This window comes from Ambystoma mexicanum, chromosome 5p (assembly GCF_040938575.1).
Source record: "Ambystoma mexicanum isolate Mex_15411 chromosome 5p, UKY_AmexF1_1, whole genome shotgun sequence".
NCBI classification, from domain to species: Eukaryota; Metazoa; Chordata; class Amphibia; order Caudata; family Ambystomatidae; genus Ambystoma; species Ambystoma mexicanum.
This window is the reverse complement of record NC_090930.1, coordinates 320,783,296-320,799,116: the sequence shown is the minus strand read 5'-3', so window position 1 is coordinate 320,799,116 and position 15,821 is coordinate 320,783,296. Positions and strand designations below refer to the sequence as shown.

At 50.3% G+C, this 15,821-nt stretch overlaps 1 protein-coding gene across 2 annotated transcripts in view; it reads right to left on the bottom strand.

Moving 5' to 3' along the window:
* Nucleotides 1–15,821, bottom strand: part of IDS (iduronate 2-sulfatase) — a 364,864-nt gene that overhangs the window by 118,710 nt on the left and 230,333 nt on the right. For both annotated transcript variants that reach the window (XM_069612759.1, XM_069612760.1), the window contains exon 7: nucleotides 4,424–4,550. In XM_069612759.1, coding sequence (XP_069468860.1) covers nucleotides 4,424–4,550 — 127 coding nt within the window. The remainder of the gene's footprint in view (nucleotides 1–4,423; nucleotides 4,551–15,821) is intronic.

Here is a 15,821-nt window from a genome sequence, read left to right as displayed (position 1 = left end):
TGTCTAAAATAAATAATGGATATCTAAATATGATTCGATTTGCTCCATCGTTGGAAGTGTCACCACCCAGAGATCTGCATCAACTACTAGGGGTGATGTTCTTGTTGAAGAAGCTCCGTCAGCTCCCTGAAACATAGTACTTGCGTTAATAAAGAAGGAAGTATAGCGGATGTAATCACGTCATTTGATCTCGCATGATTGATCTGTCAGTATCCATACCTCGAAATGCATAAGAACATCAAGGGACGCTGTAACTGCGGTGCACACTTCTGCAAGCTGTTGCGCCGACCCGTAACTGCATGCTCCCCCTTCTTCTTGGACTAATGCTCCATCGACTCCCTGAAACATAGGACTTTCATTAGTAATGAACACAATATTGAAAAAAGAAGACACATAGGAGGGCGACGACATAAGGACATACCAATGGCTAAAAACGAAAGAAACATTGTGTGTAACAATCACGCTACAAGAATGCAAGATCTGATGATCTCCATCGATGGAACTGTCCGGAAACGTACCTCGAGCATCTGAGTGACATCTACGGTTGTCGTCAATGCGTTGGACTCCTCAGCATCTCCCTGAAAGACAGTACTTGCATTATTTTGGATAACAATAATTATAACTGAAAACAAAGACTAGAGGACGAGTACTGTGGTGTACCATTAGGTAAAATGATTACACGATCAATTAAAACTATTGATTTACATGCCTAAAACAAGTCAGTGTCAGAATAGCTAAGTAAGATTACCCGATAGGCGCTTGAAGTGGCTGATGACTGCAATAACGACACGGATGGAGAATCTTCCGCCTTCATATTGAGTGGATACATAAATGGGGAAATTATTGTTAGCTAATGCTACACACTACCGCAAGGCCGAGAGACAAATACGTAAACTTGACTCACCAGTGGAGGGATGTGGACGAATAGAGTGGGAATAGCGGTTGAGAGCAATTTTCGCCTCGCTCGCAGTGTTTTCTTCTTTATTAGCAATGATGTGGAGTACATGTCTGGGCTAAAGTGCCTGCTGCAGATGCGGTATCGATCACCCCTCTTGTCCGCAAAGACTTCAAGGACTCTACTTTCTAGCTCAGAGGCTGGATATCCGCAATATCGGACCCATTCTCTTATCTGATCTATTGTCTTAGGGAAAACATGCATTATAGTATCTTCAGATTTGTTATGGGTCTTCGAAGGGCAACCGCCAATGGAACAGGCAGGCATTATGGAAAGTTCTGAAAAGTAAAGATCAACAATTCTCTATGAATACCAATGTGTTAAAACATTAATGACACATAAAAGGTTCAATGCAAGGTCCGTTTTGGTTCTTGGAACTATACACGTTATTCACATGCGGATAAGTATTTCAATAACTTTCAAAAAATAGAAAAAGTAATTTGACTAAACTCAGAACATGTGACTAGTTCCTTGCATGTACTGTCGTGAACGAAAAGAAAACATGGATGCAATTTGATGACTACTAGCAAATAGATATAAATTAAAAAATTGGACGCAAAATGATTATGGTACATGGACTTACCTTGACGAACAAACAGTTAGATGCAGGGATCAGAGTAGTTTCTTGTCGTAGAACAGGGAGCAGTTCACAGGTTGCAAACTGACGAGTTTGCTCAAAGTGGTCACGGAAGTTCACAGAGACGAAGAGCAGATAACCAGCACCTTCACGGGTTGACTAGCAAAGCGCAAAGAAGTTCTCATTAGAAATATGAAGTGGGTTATAAAGAATTCGAAACAGGGGTGTGTTTGTGAATGAATGACGTGTATATGTCGTGGCATTATGCGGTCTGCAGGGGGCCGTCCAGCGTGAGGGGGGATGCTTGGCAGGAGACACAGGGTCTGGAGGTAGACATGGGAACAACAAACCCATGCTCTATAGACCACTTTGAAGTGTACATGGTCTTTGGCACCTCTTGGCCTTTATCGCTCCCTGACAGCTCCACTTGCCAGCAGCGCAAGTACCCCGGTGCGAACTGCCTTTGATAGGGCGGGGCTGTGGATCGGGGCGGTGGTCGTGCAGACAAGACACAGGAAGACTCGTGAATGGAGACACACTTATGTGGATTGCAGGGGGCCGTCCAGCGTGAGGGGGGATGCTTGGCAGGAGACACGGGGTCTGAAGGTAGACATGGGAACAACAACCCATGCTCTATAGACCACTTTGAAGTGTACATGGTCTTTGGCACCTCTTGGCCTTTATCGCTCCCTGACAGCTCCACTTGCCAGCACAAGTACCCCGGTGCGAACTGCCTTTGATAGGGCGGGGGGGTGGATCGGGGCGGTGGTCGTGCAGACAAGACCCGTTTGCCGCAGGGCCTCACCAAGGAGAGGCCATCTAACTGAATGTAAGAGGATGGCTGCAGGATCTACTACATGGAAGGCAGGGGGGTGAGTTTATAAATACCTCACCCTCCCAGGAGAATATATGGGGGTCATCTCTGTACCCGGTGCCCAAAAAGAGGATTTATTATGATCAACCATATTTATTATTTACCTATAACCATGTTTTGTATCAATAAAATCCAACAGCTTTTTATTGCCAACGCTTGATGCCAACCCACAAAATAATATATGTATGACTGCTGCATATATGGGTTCAACGGTTATGTGGATTGAAGGTGTGCGGCCAGCGTGAGGGAGGATGCTGGCCGGAGACATGTGGTGTGACAAGACAAGGCACTGGAAGGCTATTCAACGGAGACACACTAGATTCATTTAAAAAATCAAAACAACCATTGCTAAAATATATGTTGGGCTTTATTTTAGATTTTAGTTAAACATAAATAATAAACATTACACATTGTAAAGTTGAGGTTGCAGCACATCGAGGGAAAATCCGCGGTATTGTCCACTGTCACTGGGGAAATGTTGTCTAATGGCAAGTACCGCACAGGCAGGTATTACTCTCCGAACGCGGTGTCCGAGCCTCCCGTGAAGCCACCAAGTGAAGCAACGATAGGCCACCAGCCTGTACCACCTGTGAAAAAAAAAGATGCAAACTGTATTAAACTGACCAAATTTTCTTATCAATGTCGATTCAGGTAACACATGTCATTTTCCTTAGAAAAAAATTATATCTAGAAAATGCACTATATGGAACCAATTTACATGCGTTCGAATGATATGTAAATGTAATTTTATATGTGGGAGACGACCATGAAATAGTGGTGGCATCACTGACATCACAAACAGAGTATACTTACTCGTTACTCGGATTACGCGGACGAACAGTGCCACGAAGTTCGTGCATAAGCACCATCATCATCCTCAACACTGTCCGTGAGAGGCAGGCTTCCCTGAACTCTGGCAGCTCGGTGATGCATTGCGGACTTTGCTCGCCTTCCTGCAGACTTTGCTCGCTTTCCGAAATGTAGGCCAAGCACCCGGAATTTTCACGGCAGCAGCAGTTCTCCTCCTCAGTTGGCATTAGCTCGCACCGATTGCACGTGCACCAGGTGGAGACGCCGTCCATGCGACATGGTCCAGGCTCTTCATCCGTTGACTGGTCCTCCCAACTGCCGTCCGAATCCCCATCGTTTTCGCGTGCTTGCCTTTCCAGTAGTTCCTCCTCGGTGTACTCGGGCTCGTACATATACGGCATTATTGTGGCCATTGTGCGGTAAAGATAGTAAAATAATTTACAGAGATGGTACAGGTGTTCACACGGGCTACAAGCGGCGAAGGTAGCTGACCAGAGCACCGAAACGAGTCACAGAATACTCAAAGTAACACAGAGAGAGGAATGGAATCGAAAATCTGCTGCTGTATGTTGTGAAACGGTCTGTTTATACTTATTGGGGAAAGAGGCGTCCTGCCATTTCCATGGCAACACGTCAATAGCTGAGGCGCAGCGATTGTTGACACGAGACGTGCTTGAAATGGGCAGTACGCGTCTGCTGATGTCAGGCTCAGGGGCGGGGGATTTGATTTAGTGCCGCAAAGGCAGGTGAGCCAGGTCGATGCGGCGGAATGATAGGATTATCACAAAATGGAGGCTGATTTCGAGTGCGATAATGGGCGAAAAGTCGGGTAAGGTCCATAGGAAAGTTTCCTACGATCTACCGATTTATGCTTACAAACACATGGCCGACCCGTAGGGACAATAAAAAAAAAGTCCCGGAACTATCCTTTAAGGATGCTTTACTTCTACACCTAAATATCTTGGGCATAGCACGTCCCACAACAAGATTTAAGTTAGAAGACTGCTCACCCAATGTTAGGGTAACCTGAACCTCTGCTTAAAGCCACTGTATGCAATCCATCTCGAAGGATAATATAGCAGGTACCGTGATGGCCAAACCGAGTGGCATTTTATATCACCATTTCATGGTGCATTCATGAACAGATACTGACATTTTTTAAACAAAGCATGGCAGAATGTATTGCACATTTTAATTATGCACCTACCATGATCAGATGTAAAGACAACAATAGTAGTATTGGTAAACTCAAGGCTGTCCAGCGCACTCAATAGCTGACCAACTTGCGCATCCATATAAGAAACTGAAGCAAAGTAGCTCTGTCGGATCAGCAACTGCAAAACAAAAAAGATGAAAGTTAACCTATGTTAGAGTACATCTTTCAAAGCACTACATTTGATATAGGGCTGCCAGACCATTACTTACTGTAGTTATTCTTGTACTAGTAGTCCAAAGAGTTTCTACGACCTCTGTCTCCTGTTAGCTTTAACAACTTACTCCACACCTCTTACAAGGTCTTCGCTTTCCTGTCCTAGTCCCCTTTGCATGTACATTGGGTACTGGACTCTCCACCAACTTACATTTTTGCATCTAATGAGCCAACAGTCACAATCGGCTGAATTGGAGGTTTCCAGCATTAGTCATGCTAGTATTCTATAGCTGTACTCAATCTCAGTCCATCAGGAGTTGATAATCCTGTATTCTATTTAGTTTCCAGTCTCTGCAGAGGTCTGAGCAATAGTTGTCCCATTAATCTTTTGCATACTCAGTACATGGGCCAAACCATTTTTCAGTGTTATCGTGAACATAAATCCAGTTGACTGAGACTTGTTCAAATCAAGAAACACTTGAGGGTCAACTACTCAATCCAGTCAGTCATATCAGAGACTTTGAATAAACCTTGGGCATAGGTTGAGGTATACTGTGAAACCGAGGTCCAATCAAACTTGTTCAAGGAACAAGTTACTTACCTGTAACTGTTGTTCTCCAGCATGGGTCTGGCATGGATTCACATGCTCATGAATATTCCCCCTCGTCAGGCTGGGAATCCTCGGTAAAGAAAAAACCAGTATCAGTTTCGTTTCTGATCTGTCTTTCGTAGTAATAACCAATCACTGGTCTCTGCGTCATACTGACCACAGCCAATGACTGCCCTCTACCTAAGCACCGCCTCTGGCAGCCATCTTCAGATTTGGAAGCACGTGAAGTGGCAGTATGACCAAGTGAAGAGCCGCAGAGGGGTAGGCGGGAGGGTTCGCATGTGAATCCATGCCAGACCCATGCTGGAGAACAACAGTTACAGGTAAGTAACTTGTTCCTTCTCCAGCATGGGGTCTGGCATGGATTCACATGCTCATGAATAAAGAATACATAGCAGTACACACATGCACAACCACGGGAGGTGGCAAAGGCTCAACATTAAGCATCACATCAACTCAACATTAAGCATCTTACCTCCTCACCAGGCTCACCTCAGGCGAACAGGTTGCGCAGCACTGCTTGGCCGACCCTGGACTCCTCCCTGGAATCCCGGTCGACGCAGTAGAATTTCGTGAAGGTGTGCGTCGACCTCCACGTAGCAGCCCTGCATATGTCCAGCAGGGGCACACCAGATAGGAACGCCGTGGTAGCTGCGATCGCTCTGGTGGAATGGGCTCTCGGACGGCCAGGCAGCGGTCGGTTTGCCAACTGGTGACAGCACATGATACAGCCGGAGAGCCATCTGGAGATGGAAGCCTTCGAGAGAGCCTTCCCCTGATTGACAGGTCCAAAGTTCACAAAGAGTTGTGACGTCTTCCGAAAACCCTTCGTGCGGTCCACGTAGAACTTCAGCGCTCTAGCTACATCCAGCGAGTGCAAAGTCCTCTCAGCCGGCGACGAAGGCGACGGGAAGAACACAGGTAACACCAAGGGTTCGTTGAGATGGAAGTCCGACGGTACCTTGGGCATGAAGGAGGGGTGCGTCCTGAGCACTACCCTCGTGTCGTGGAAAGTCAAGTACGGGGCCTTGCAGGAAAGGGCCTGGATCTCTCCCACTCGTCGTGCGGAGGTGATGGCCACAAGAAAAGCTGTTTTCCACGATAGAAACTTCAACGGGGCCGAGTGCAGAGGCTCGAACGGAGGTCCCATGAGCTTGGTCAGCACCACGTTGAGCTCCCACGCCGGGGCCGGAGCCTTCACCGGCGGGAACGATCTGAACAGTCCCTTCATGAACTCTTTCACCAGACGATGAGACCACAAGGACGTCCGCCCCGTGGTTCTGGTGTATCGGGAGATCGCAGCAAGATGAATCTTGATGGACGCGTGTGCCAGACCAGCTTTGGCCAGCGTCAGCAGGTACGGCAGTACTTGGGGAGCCGTAATCCGTAGAGGGTTAATCTTCTGTGCGTGGCACCAGACAGAGAACCTCTTCCATTTGTGTCCGTAGCATTTAAGAGTCGAGGATGCCCTGGCCTTTGCAAGAACCTCTCTGCAATCGGCCGGTATGTCGTATCCTCCAAACTCTAGCGCTGCAGGAGCCAGGCCTGCAAGTTCAGCGACTTCGGGTCGTGGTGGAGGATGGCGCCTCCTTCCCTGGAGAGTAGATCCGCGTCCGCCGGCAGCTTGATCGGCGGGGACGCTGACAAGTCCAGAAGGTCCGGGAACCATATCTGCCTCGGCCACGCAGGTGCGACGAGGATCATCCTGCACCGTGACCTCTTGAGCTGGTTGACGAGCCGGATTAGCAGAGGCAAGGGAGGGAACGCGTAGAGGAACAGGCCCTCCCAGGGGAACGAGAAAGCATCGCCCATGCTCCTCGTCTGGGGAAACCTGCTGGCGAACCTCCGGCACTTGGTGTTCGTCGCCGTCGCGAACAGGTCGATCTGGGGTGTGCCCCACCGTCGGAAGAGGCGATCCACCAGGTCCTGCCGTAGTTCCCACTCGTGGCACGAGCGCAGCTCCCTGCTGAGTGAGTCGGCGATGGTGTTTTTTATCCCTGCCAGATGAAACGGCACCAGAAAAATCCCTTGGGTGACGGCCCAATGCCACAGGTCCTGCGCCTCCTTGGACAGCGCTGGGGACCTGGTTCCGCCCTGTTTCCTGATGTAAAACATGGTGGTGGTGTTGTCGGTGAAGATCCTCACCACCTTGCCCTTGAGGGACGGAAGGAAGGACCTGAGGGCCCAAAACACTGCACGGAGCTCCAGGACGTTGATATGCAGGGACTTCTCCGTCGGGAGCCAGAGTCCCCTTGCGTGCAGATTTTCGGTGTGCGCTCCCCACCCTTCCAGGGAGGCATCCGTGGTCACAGTCTCCTGGTGGGCTGGGGTCTGGAAGTCCATGCCCGCCGTCAGATGCGCGCGGGTGCCCCACCACCGTATCGCTCGTCGGAAACTCTCGTCGAGCTTGATCCTTTCCTCGAAGCTGCCCGTCGCCTGGATCCAGCGCGCATCCAGGAATTCTTGCAACGGGCGCATCCGGAGCCTGCACATGGGAATGAGGTAGATGCAGGAAGACATCATCCCGAGGAGGGACTTGATGGACCTCACTTTGGCCGCGTCGGCCACCAACATCCGTTGCACCTTGCCCAAGATGGTCCTGGTCCTCTCCTCCGACGGGGAGACCAGAAGGGACACTGTGTCGAGCCTCGCTCCCAGAAACAGTGCGACTTGCGCGGGCACCAGGTGGGATTTGGCGTAGTTCACGGAGAATCCCAGGTCCGTGAGGAGTTGGACGGCCCTTGCCGTGTGGACCACGGCGAGCTCCCTTGTCTTGGCGCGGATGAGCCAGTCGTCCAGGTAGGGGTAGACGTGAATCCCCTCGCGGCGCAGCTGCGCCGCCACCGGTGCGAGGCACTTGGTGAATACCCTGGGTGCCGACCGTAGTCCGAAGGGAAGGGCTTTGAACTGGTAATGACGCCCTTGGACCACGAATCTGAGGAATTTTCGGTGCCCCTTTAGGATGGGAATGTGGAAGTAGGCATCCTCCAAATCCAACGACGATAGGAAGTCTCCTTCCTCCAGCTGACCCAGGACGTGCTGGAGGGTGACCATCCGGAACTTCTGCGCCTTGATGAACTTGTTCAGACGTCGCAGGTCTAGGATGGGGCGCCATCCTCCCGTCTTCTTCTTCACGAGGAAGTATCGCGAGTAGACTCCGGAGCCCCGAAGCCTCTTTGGGACGAGTTCGATGGCGCCCTTTCTGAGCATCGCCTTTACCTCCAGGAGAAGTTGAGGGACGTGAAGTTCTTTCCTGGCCACGGGGGGGGACGCGCGGGCACCTTCTTTGAAACTCGAGCGCGTGGCCCCGGGCCAGGGCGTCCAGCACCCAACGGTCGGTGGAGATGGACTCCCACACGCTGACGAAGCCCGCCAGCCGGCCTCCCACCGGGGTGCTTCGGTGAGGGCCCGACCCCACGGCCGGTTCAATCCTGCTTGGACGCGGCCTTGCCGCCTTGACCTCCTTGGCGACGACGGCAGGGTCCGCTAGACTTGCCTCGTCCTCTGTAGGCCTCTTGCGACGACGAGCGGCCCGCTTGACGGTAGGAAGCGAAACCGCCGCCGGAACCTTTGGAGGCGCCCTTGCCTCCGCCGCTCTGAAAGGGCGTTCGTCGTTGCTGCAGGACTCCAAGGGCCCGGGCCGTCTCAGTATCCGCCTTGATGGCCTGAAGGGAATCGTCCACAGTCTTCCCAAACAGGTTGTTCCCGTCGAAGGGCATGTCCAGGACTCTGGTCTGGACGTCCTGCCGAAAGTCCGTAGCTTTGAGCCATCCACGACGTCGAAGGCAAACGCCGTTGCCCAGCTGGCGGAACCCAGTGTCGGCGATGTCCGTCGCCACGGTGATGGCGTGGTCCGACGCCACCTCACCTTCCTGCAGGATCTCAAGGGCCTCCGCCCTCTTGTCGTCCGGCAGAAAATCCAGCAGGGGAGCTATCTTGTACCAGAGCTCCCTGTCGTAGCGGGCCACGATAGCCAAGGCGTTGGCCGCTTTAATCGTCGTCGCTGCCGACGAGATGACTCTACGTCCCATAGCATCCAATTTCTTTCCCTCGCCGTCCGGCCGATGTGGAGGCCGCACCCCCCCCCGCTTTCTTCCTGGCTGCCGCGGAGACGATGGAGTCCGGGGTAGGCTGCGCCCGGAGGCATAGGGGGGCCCTGTCCGGGACCCGGTACTTTTTCTCGTACCTGTCTCTTCTAGCTGGCGTCGTGGAAGGGTTCTTGAGGAGGGAAAGGCCCTCATCCCAAATGTCGTCCAACAGAGGCACTGCGAGGACCGTCTTCCTCTTGGCCTCGCGCCGCTGATAAAGGAAGCCTTCCTTTTTCTTCTCCTCAGGGCAGAGTTGGAAAAGCTCGGAAGCCCTGGAGATCATGGAGTGGAAAGATCCGATCTCGTCGGGCGGAGAAGCCCTGGTGGGAGGCGACGACGGAAAATCCTCGTCGTATGCCTCGTCGTCCGTACCCGTCGCTGCCGTGTCAGTCCCCGTATCATCCCCTCGGGTGGACGGGGAGGAGGGCTGGACGGGGCGCGACGGTTGAAAAGGAGGTGGTGGATGGATCCTTCTTTTCTTGGTAGGGGGAACACCAGAAGGTCCCGGTTCTGGATCCCCCGACGGGAGAGGTTCCTCCGTCGGTAACGGTAGCCTCGTCCTTATCTCGGAGCATAAGGACTGTATGGCCAACAAAATGGCCGCCGAGTTGTCTTGCGGCGCTGGCAGAGGGGAATCCGACGGGCGAGCAGGGGCCCCGTCGGTATCCTCGACGATGTCGTCGTCACCTGCGTCGGGGTCCATTCCGACGGGCTGGCCTTCTTCCACGCCTAGGCCGTGGCTTAAGACCTCGATCAGCTCCTCTTCTGAGGTTGAGGCCGAATCTACGACGACGCCCTGCCCCCCCTTCTTCTTCCCCACGGAGGGTTTCACGGGGGTCCTATCGATGGGCACAAATGAAGACTCCCTCCGAGGAGGCAGGGAGATTCTGGGCCCTGAGGTCGCCACCACTGGTGCAGCCACCACAGGCTGAGCCAGGGCCGCCGCGACCGTTTCGATAGAGGGCTTGGTCGGATGGATCAAGGCCTTCACCACCTTAGGTGCGCTCACCGCCTTATCCTTGAGGGAGGGGGCACTGCCACGCTCCTCCTCTGCCTTAGAGCTCGACCGGGGCCTCTCCAGGAGCTTCGCCGGGTGCTCGGCCTTCCTCTTACCCGACCCAGAGCGTTGGCTTGTGGTTGATGGTGCCGGGGAGGGTGCGCCCTGCCTGGCGCCCGTAGAGCCTGACCGTTCGGCGCTCCCGGTGCCAGCGGACTCGCGGTGCTTGGCCTTATGTTGGGCCCCCGTCGCCGGGGCGCCCTCAAAGGTCTTAGAAGACCGCTCGGATTTCTTCTTCTTCTCGCCAGACGGGCTCTTACCCTCCAGCCAGTTGGCGAGACGTTGATGGCGGTCCTTCATGGTCCGTTCCGACATGTTGCCGCAAAACGCACAGTCCTTCTCCACATGCGTCTTGTCCTCATGAAGGCAGTAAAGGCAGAAAGAGTGTTCGTCCTCCTTGAAGACGTTCTGCAGCTGGCATCCAGGGCAGACCCTGAACAGCTTTCCGGGCGTCGAGCTTCCCTTCTCCTGGGCCATCTCCGAGACCGGGCCTGAGAAGCTTCTGGAGTCCTCCGAAGTGTAGCTCGACGAATCTTCACCCTTGAGGGGTACAGATGAATCCGACACGGGTCCCCGTTGATCGGATGTAGGATCGGTGGAGCTTGAGGCTCTTTTGACCGAAAGAATCGAAGTTTTTTGTGAAAAAGCGCGAAAAATAGCACTAACGCTCGAGAGCAATAGCACGAGGATCCCAACACATGAACGTGCGGTAAAAATCTGAAGATGGCTGCCAGAGGCGGTGCTTAGGTAGAGGGCAGTCATTGGCTGTGGTCAGAATGACGCAGAGACCAGTGATTGGTTATTACTACGAAAGACCGATCAGAAACGAAACTGATACTGGTTTTTTCTTTACCGAGGATTCCCAGCCTGACGACGGGGAATATTCATGAGCATGTGAATCCATGCCAGACCCCATGCTGGAGAAATAAAGCTTTCACTATGTTGAGAGAAGTGATGCAAGCTGGAAAACAATTACACTTGCAAGAATTTCATTTCCCGGCATCCATCACATGTTCAACAATGCTTATTTGAATAATTTGAAGCCTGCACTAAACCTTCAAATTTTACTTTGGGTATTGTGTCCCCAAACATGTACCAGTTCTCTGGGCTGGTCAGACATGGTCCATATCTATTAGTGACATTGGACTGTATGCCATGGCACATCCATTTTTTTGCTCAATACACAAAGGCTAGGCACCTGAAGATTTCAGTCATGCTGGCATATACCATGCAGTTCCCTTCACTTGAATACAATCACTCAGTGTAGCTCACATTCCTTTGGCATGTGACAGGGTACTGCTTTTATTACCCAGAGCTTCTACACCTTTCTGCTTGGAGCACTGCTCCGATTCCTTCAGACTCTGGCCCACACACCTCCTGTGGTCTTACTCAACGTTCACTTTTGCTGCTCCTTTGTTCGGCATGCTCTCTGTATGCAAACCTCATTCAGGTTTTCCAGGGGGCCAATACAGGCAATCTGCTCCTCCACCCCTTCTGTACTGGTTTGTTGGGCTCGCGAACGACACCCTTGCTGAGTCAGTGCTTCTTTTAGTGTGCAAATTCCCCAACATAGGCATCTTCATGTGCAAAGTCAGCAGAACAAGCTTAAAAACTTGATATGAAAGCCCCCCCCCCCTGCACATGCAAATTTGACTGGCATCTCCCCTCCACTCAGCCCAAGGAGTCTCTGCCTTCCCATGTTCACACCCATCTCTCACATTTCCTTTTGAAAGGCCAGTGGCAGACTGATCTAATCACCTTAAGGACAATTGCCACATTGTTCCATATATTAGAGTGAATGATTCTCTACATTACTTGATGAAAATTAACGTGGCAGGGGATTGCTTTAAGTTGTGTGGTTTAATGACGGCCCAGCATGACAAAAGGAAAGGCCAGGTTAGGCCTTACTTTGAAATACATCGTTTTTATGGCAAGGCACACTAAAAATAAAGTGACATGCCTAAAACCTTAACAAAGTGAAAGTGCCTGGAGTGAAAATGTGTGCCCTGCTGAAATTACACAATTAACAGTGCATCATAGAACAAGGGTCTTGCTGAACACAGACATTTTAAATAAAAGTGCCCATTGTGAAAATACAAAATCATCAGCAGCGTTTCACTTTGTTTGCCACCTTAAAAAAAATAAAGTGCTGCACAGGGAAACCAATGGTCATTGAAGTTTTTTTTTTCTCCAGAGGTTACATGTAAATCTCTTATGAGCCCAAGAGAGGCCAATGCTTCTAGTTGTTGGGCAGGATTCTTCATATCTAGAAGCCAGATATCAGATCTCGGCTCAAGCATACCAGGTGTTTACGACCAGCCTGGGTGGGTGCAGTGCTCAAATAAATACAAACTATTAGATCGGAATTGTGGTCAACTCGAAGATTATTTTAAAAAAATAGATGCATAAACCAACACAAACCACTAATTTTACATCTTACTGTTCAAGAATCCAGCAAGCAGCATTGGTGGACAATACAGCGGATGACCAGTGGACGCACGAGAGTGGTTAATAACAGGATGTTGCACAAGTTCGCCAAAGGTGAGCTTTATTACTAAATGATCTTTTTGAAGAAGCTAGATAATAATAATGATCACTCCAGGTTTGTGTATAGCTACTGGAGAGCTTATCCAGAGGGCACACGTTATACTTGTACCTTTCTGGTTCATACAGAAGTGTTGCATTGCTACCGATGAGGGATAAGGAGCTTCACTGCATATACAATCTGCCTATAAGAATGCAAACACTCATTCGAGTACCCTGCCACTCATCTAAAGCAAACCTTTGAAAGGAAGTAATGTGATAAAGACCCAACTACGGTGCTATTGAACGGTCAATAACGGAACCATTAAATGGACCATCTTGGACACTACACTCGGGTCGATGCATAATGGCAACATGAAAAGCACTGAGAAGACTGAAACACTGTCAGGTATGAGTCAAAAAGCAAGCCTCACCCTGGAAACTATATATGAAGGAGGCGTTTAGTTATTGTGCATTTGTAAGGCACTTATACATCAAGTAAATCATGTTTTAAAGCACCCAGTGAGCAACAGGGAGGAAACATGGGAATTAAATGCACATTTAACAATGAAAGAAGAAACCTACTAGGCCTTGTGAGCCTTCAGAACGTGCAAGCAGAGAGAGAGAAGGGATGAGGGAGTGGGGTTAAGTGCTAGGAGTACCACAGAGGGAAGTGCTACAGAGTAGGCAGCCGTTAAGTGATTTGATGAGAGTGGTCAACTGCCAATAAATAAGGACAGGCCGGTGGTGGCATAGGCCCGTGGGTGTCAAGGAAAGTGCTGGGAGCAGGCGGAGACTGAAGGAGATTGGGTGTGGGAGGCCAGAACCCAGGAGTGCACAAGGGCCCTGGTCACCAATCTCAGCAACTGTGGGGTTTACCAGAGGAGGGAAGGTAAGGAGGAAGTGAAAAGGAAGATCTTTAGGAGCTTCTGGAAATTGAGGAGGAAGGGGGATGCTGTTCCACAGGAGGGATCCTGCAGAGGAAAGGTTGGCCACCATCTTGCTGTTTAGCGACACGCTTGACACAGTCGGTGCGAGAGGAACAAAGATCTGGAAGGAGTGTATTTAGTGAGCCAGTTTTAGATAGCATGGTCCCCGGCCCCAGACAACCTTATGGATGATGCAGAGGTATTTAAATGTTATCCTTGTAGCAATTGGGAGCCAGGGGAGAGATCTAGGGATGAGAGATGCAGTCCCTGGGCTGGAGGCCAAGGATAAGTCTTACAGCCCTATTCTAGATTAGTTGGAGGGGTCGTAGAGATGGGGAGGGTAGATTAAGAGGCTACTGCAATATTCTAGACTAGAGAGAACCAGAGCTGTAGAGACAATGAGCTTCTGGGGAAAAGTGAGGAAAGGAAGGATTCCTTTGATGAGGTGGAGTTGAAAGTGGATCTTCTTGGCAAGGTCCTGAAAGAGTGAGGAAGGTTCATCAGTAAAGGCTGGGGAAGACGAGTAGCTGGGTTAATAACAGGTTTACAATTGTTCAATATAGATGCAAAGGTAGTATAAATATATGTCAGACAATTAAACCCGGAGTCTGCAACTTCTGGCTCTCATATTTTGAACTCAAACTCTAATCAGCTCTAGCCAGCATAGTCTATTTTGGATTATAACTCCCAGGATTGCACACCATAGAGCAGTATTACATAAACCCCAACGATTCTGATCGCTATAGTAGGTTGAAAGAACAAGTGGGACATCGCCTGTGGAGCAAGGCAAGATTACCAGAGCAGAATCTGTAAGGACATTAGAATCCAGTTCTGGCAGAGGTGTTAAGAAGATTCAGGAGTTCTAGAAGCTTTGGGGCTCTGGAGGAACTAGGATAAGTTTGCCAAATGGACCTAGAAAATGTAACCAGTGAGATGCTCCTTCAACGCGTGTTGGCTGGTCTGAGGGATAGTCTGGGCAAGCAGTACATGGTATTGCATTTTGTAATGAGGTCCCAGGGAGGGGTGAGCAACCAATGAGGTTGCATGGAACACAGCCTGAATCTACAGATCTAAACATGCATTTTGTGCCACCTGCTGGCTGCTTCCCATGCACCGCAATCATCTCCACCCCACGCTCCCTTGTCTAAACATACTCCCATCCCTCCCACCTTCATCCTCACTTACCTGCTTTCTTCTGCAGCAACATTGGCCGCCACCACGTTGTTGCTGCTCCTGCTTCCTGGGCACCGCGGAAATGGAAGAGGGGCTTTGTATGGAGCCCTGCCTTTCTAATCCGTGGCTGCCATTTTAGTGGAGTATTTTGATTCAATGAACAGGACGCCACAAGGCGTCCCGTTCATTGAATCAAAATACAATGCCCTCAATACGCTGGGTTACTGGCTTGGCAAATCCTGGATGCGAATAACGTTCATAACATGCCAGATGGGGCATCATCAACCCAGGGACCCTAGTTAATCGGGTATGAATGCTTAAGTAACGCCTAGCAATATCCAAGTCCCCGGACAAACTCATTCCTGAAAGGAAACCAGATTTGGTTCATCAGAATTGAAAATAACTGATAATGTGGCTGAAATAACCCAGCAAATTCATGGTTAGGATTTAAAACTGCTGGCAGGTAGGTGCCATTTAGTTGCTGCCTGTTGTCCAAGCATGCCTCGCTTCACACTAGCAGTTTTCTCCAGGCCAACTGGTGCCATACAAACATCTATGTGAAACTATATTTGGGAATGTGCATGAAGGATAATAAGACTCGTAAAGCATAATAGATCACACATTATGGTCTTAAAGTTTGCATTCTTGTGAAAGTAAAATTTGTGGCATGATATGTACTTGCTCTTGGGTTACCAGTACCAGTTCCTCCCCACTGTGTCACATTTTCGCCAAGCTAGAGTCTTTTGGGAAGGGAACGCCAAAGGCTGATGCTAAATGAAGCCTTCTCTTAAATGACTGCTGTGTGCTGTGTTTTCAGCCCTGCAGAGCCAGTATGAAATGTATCCAAGTACAACGT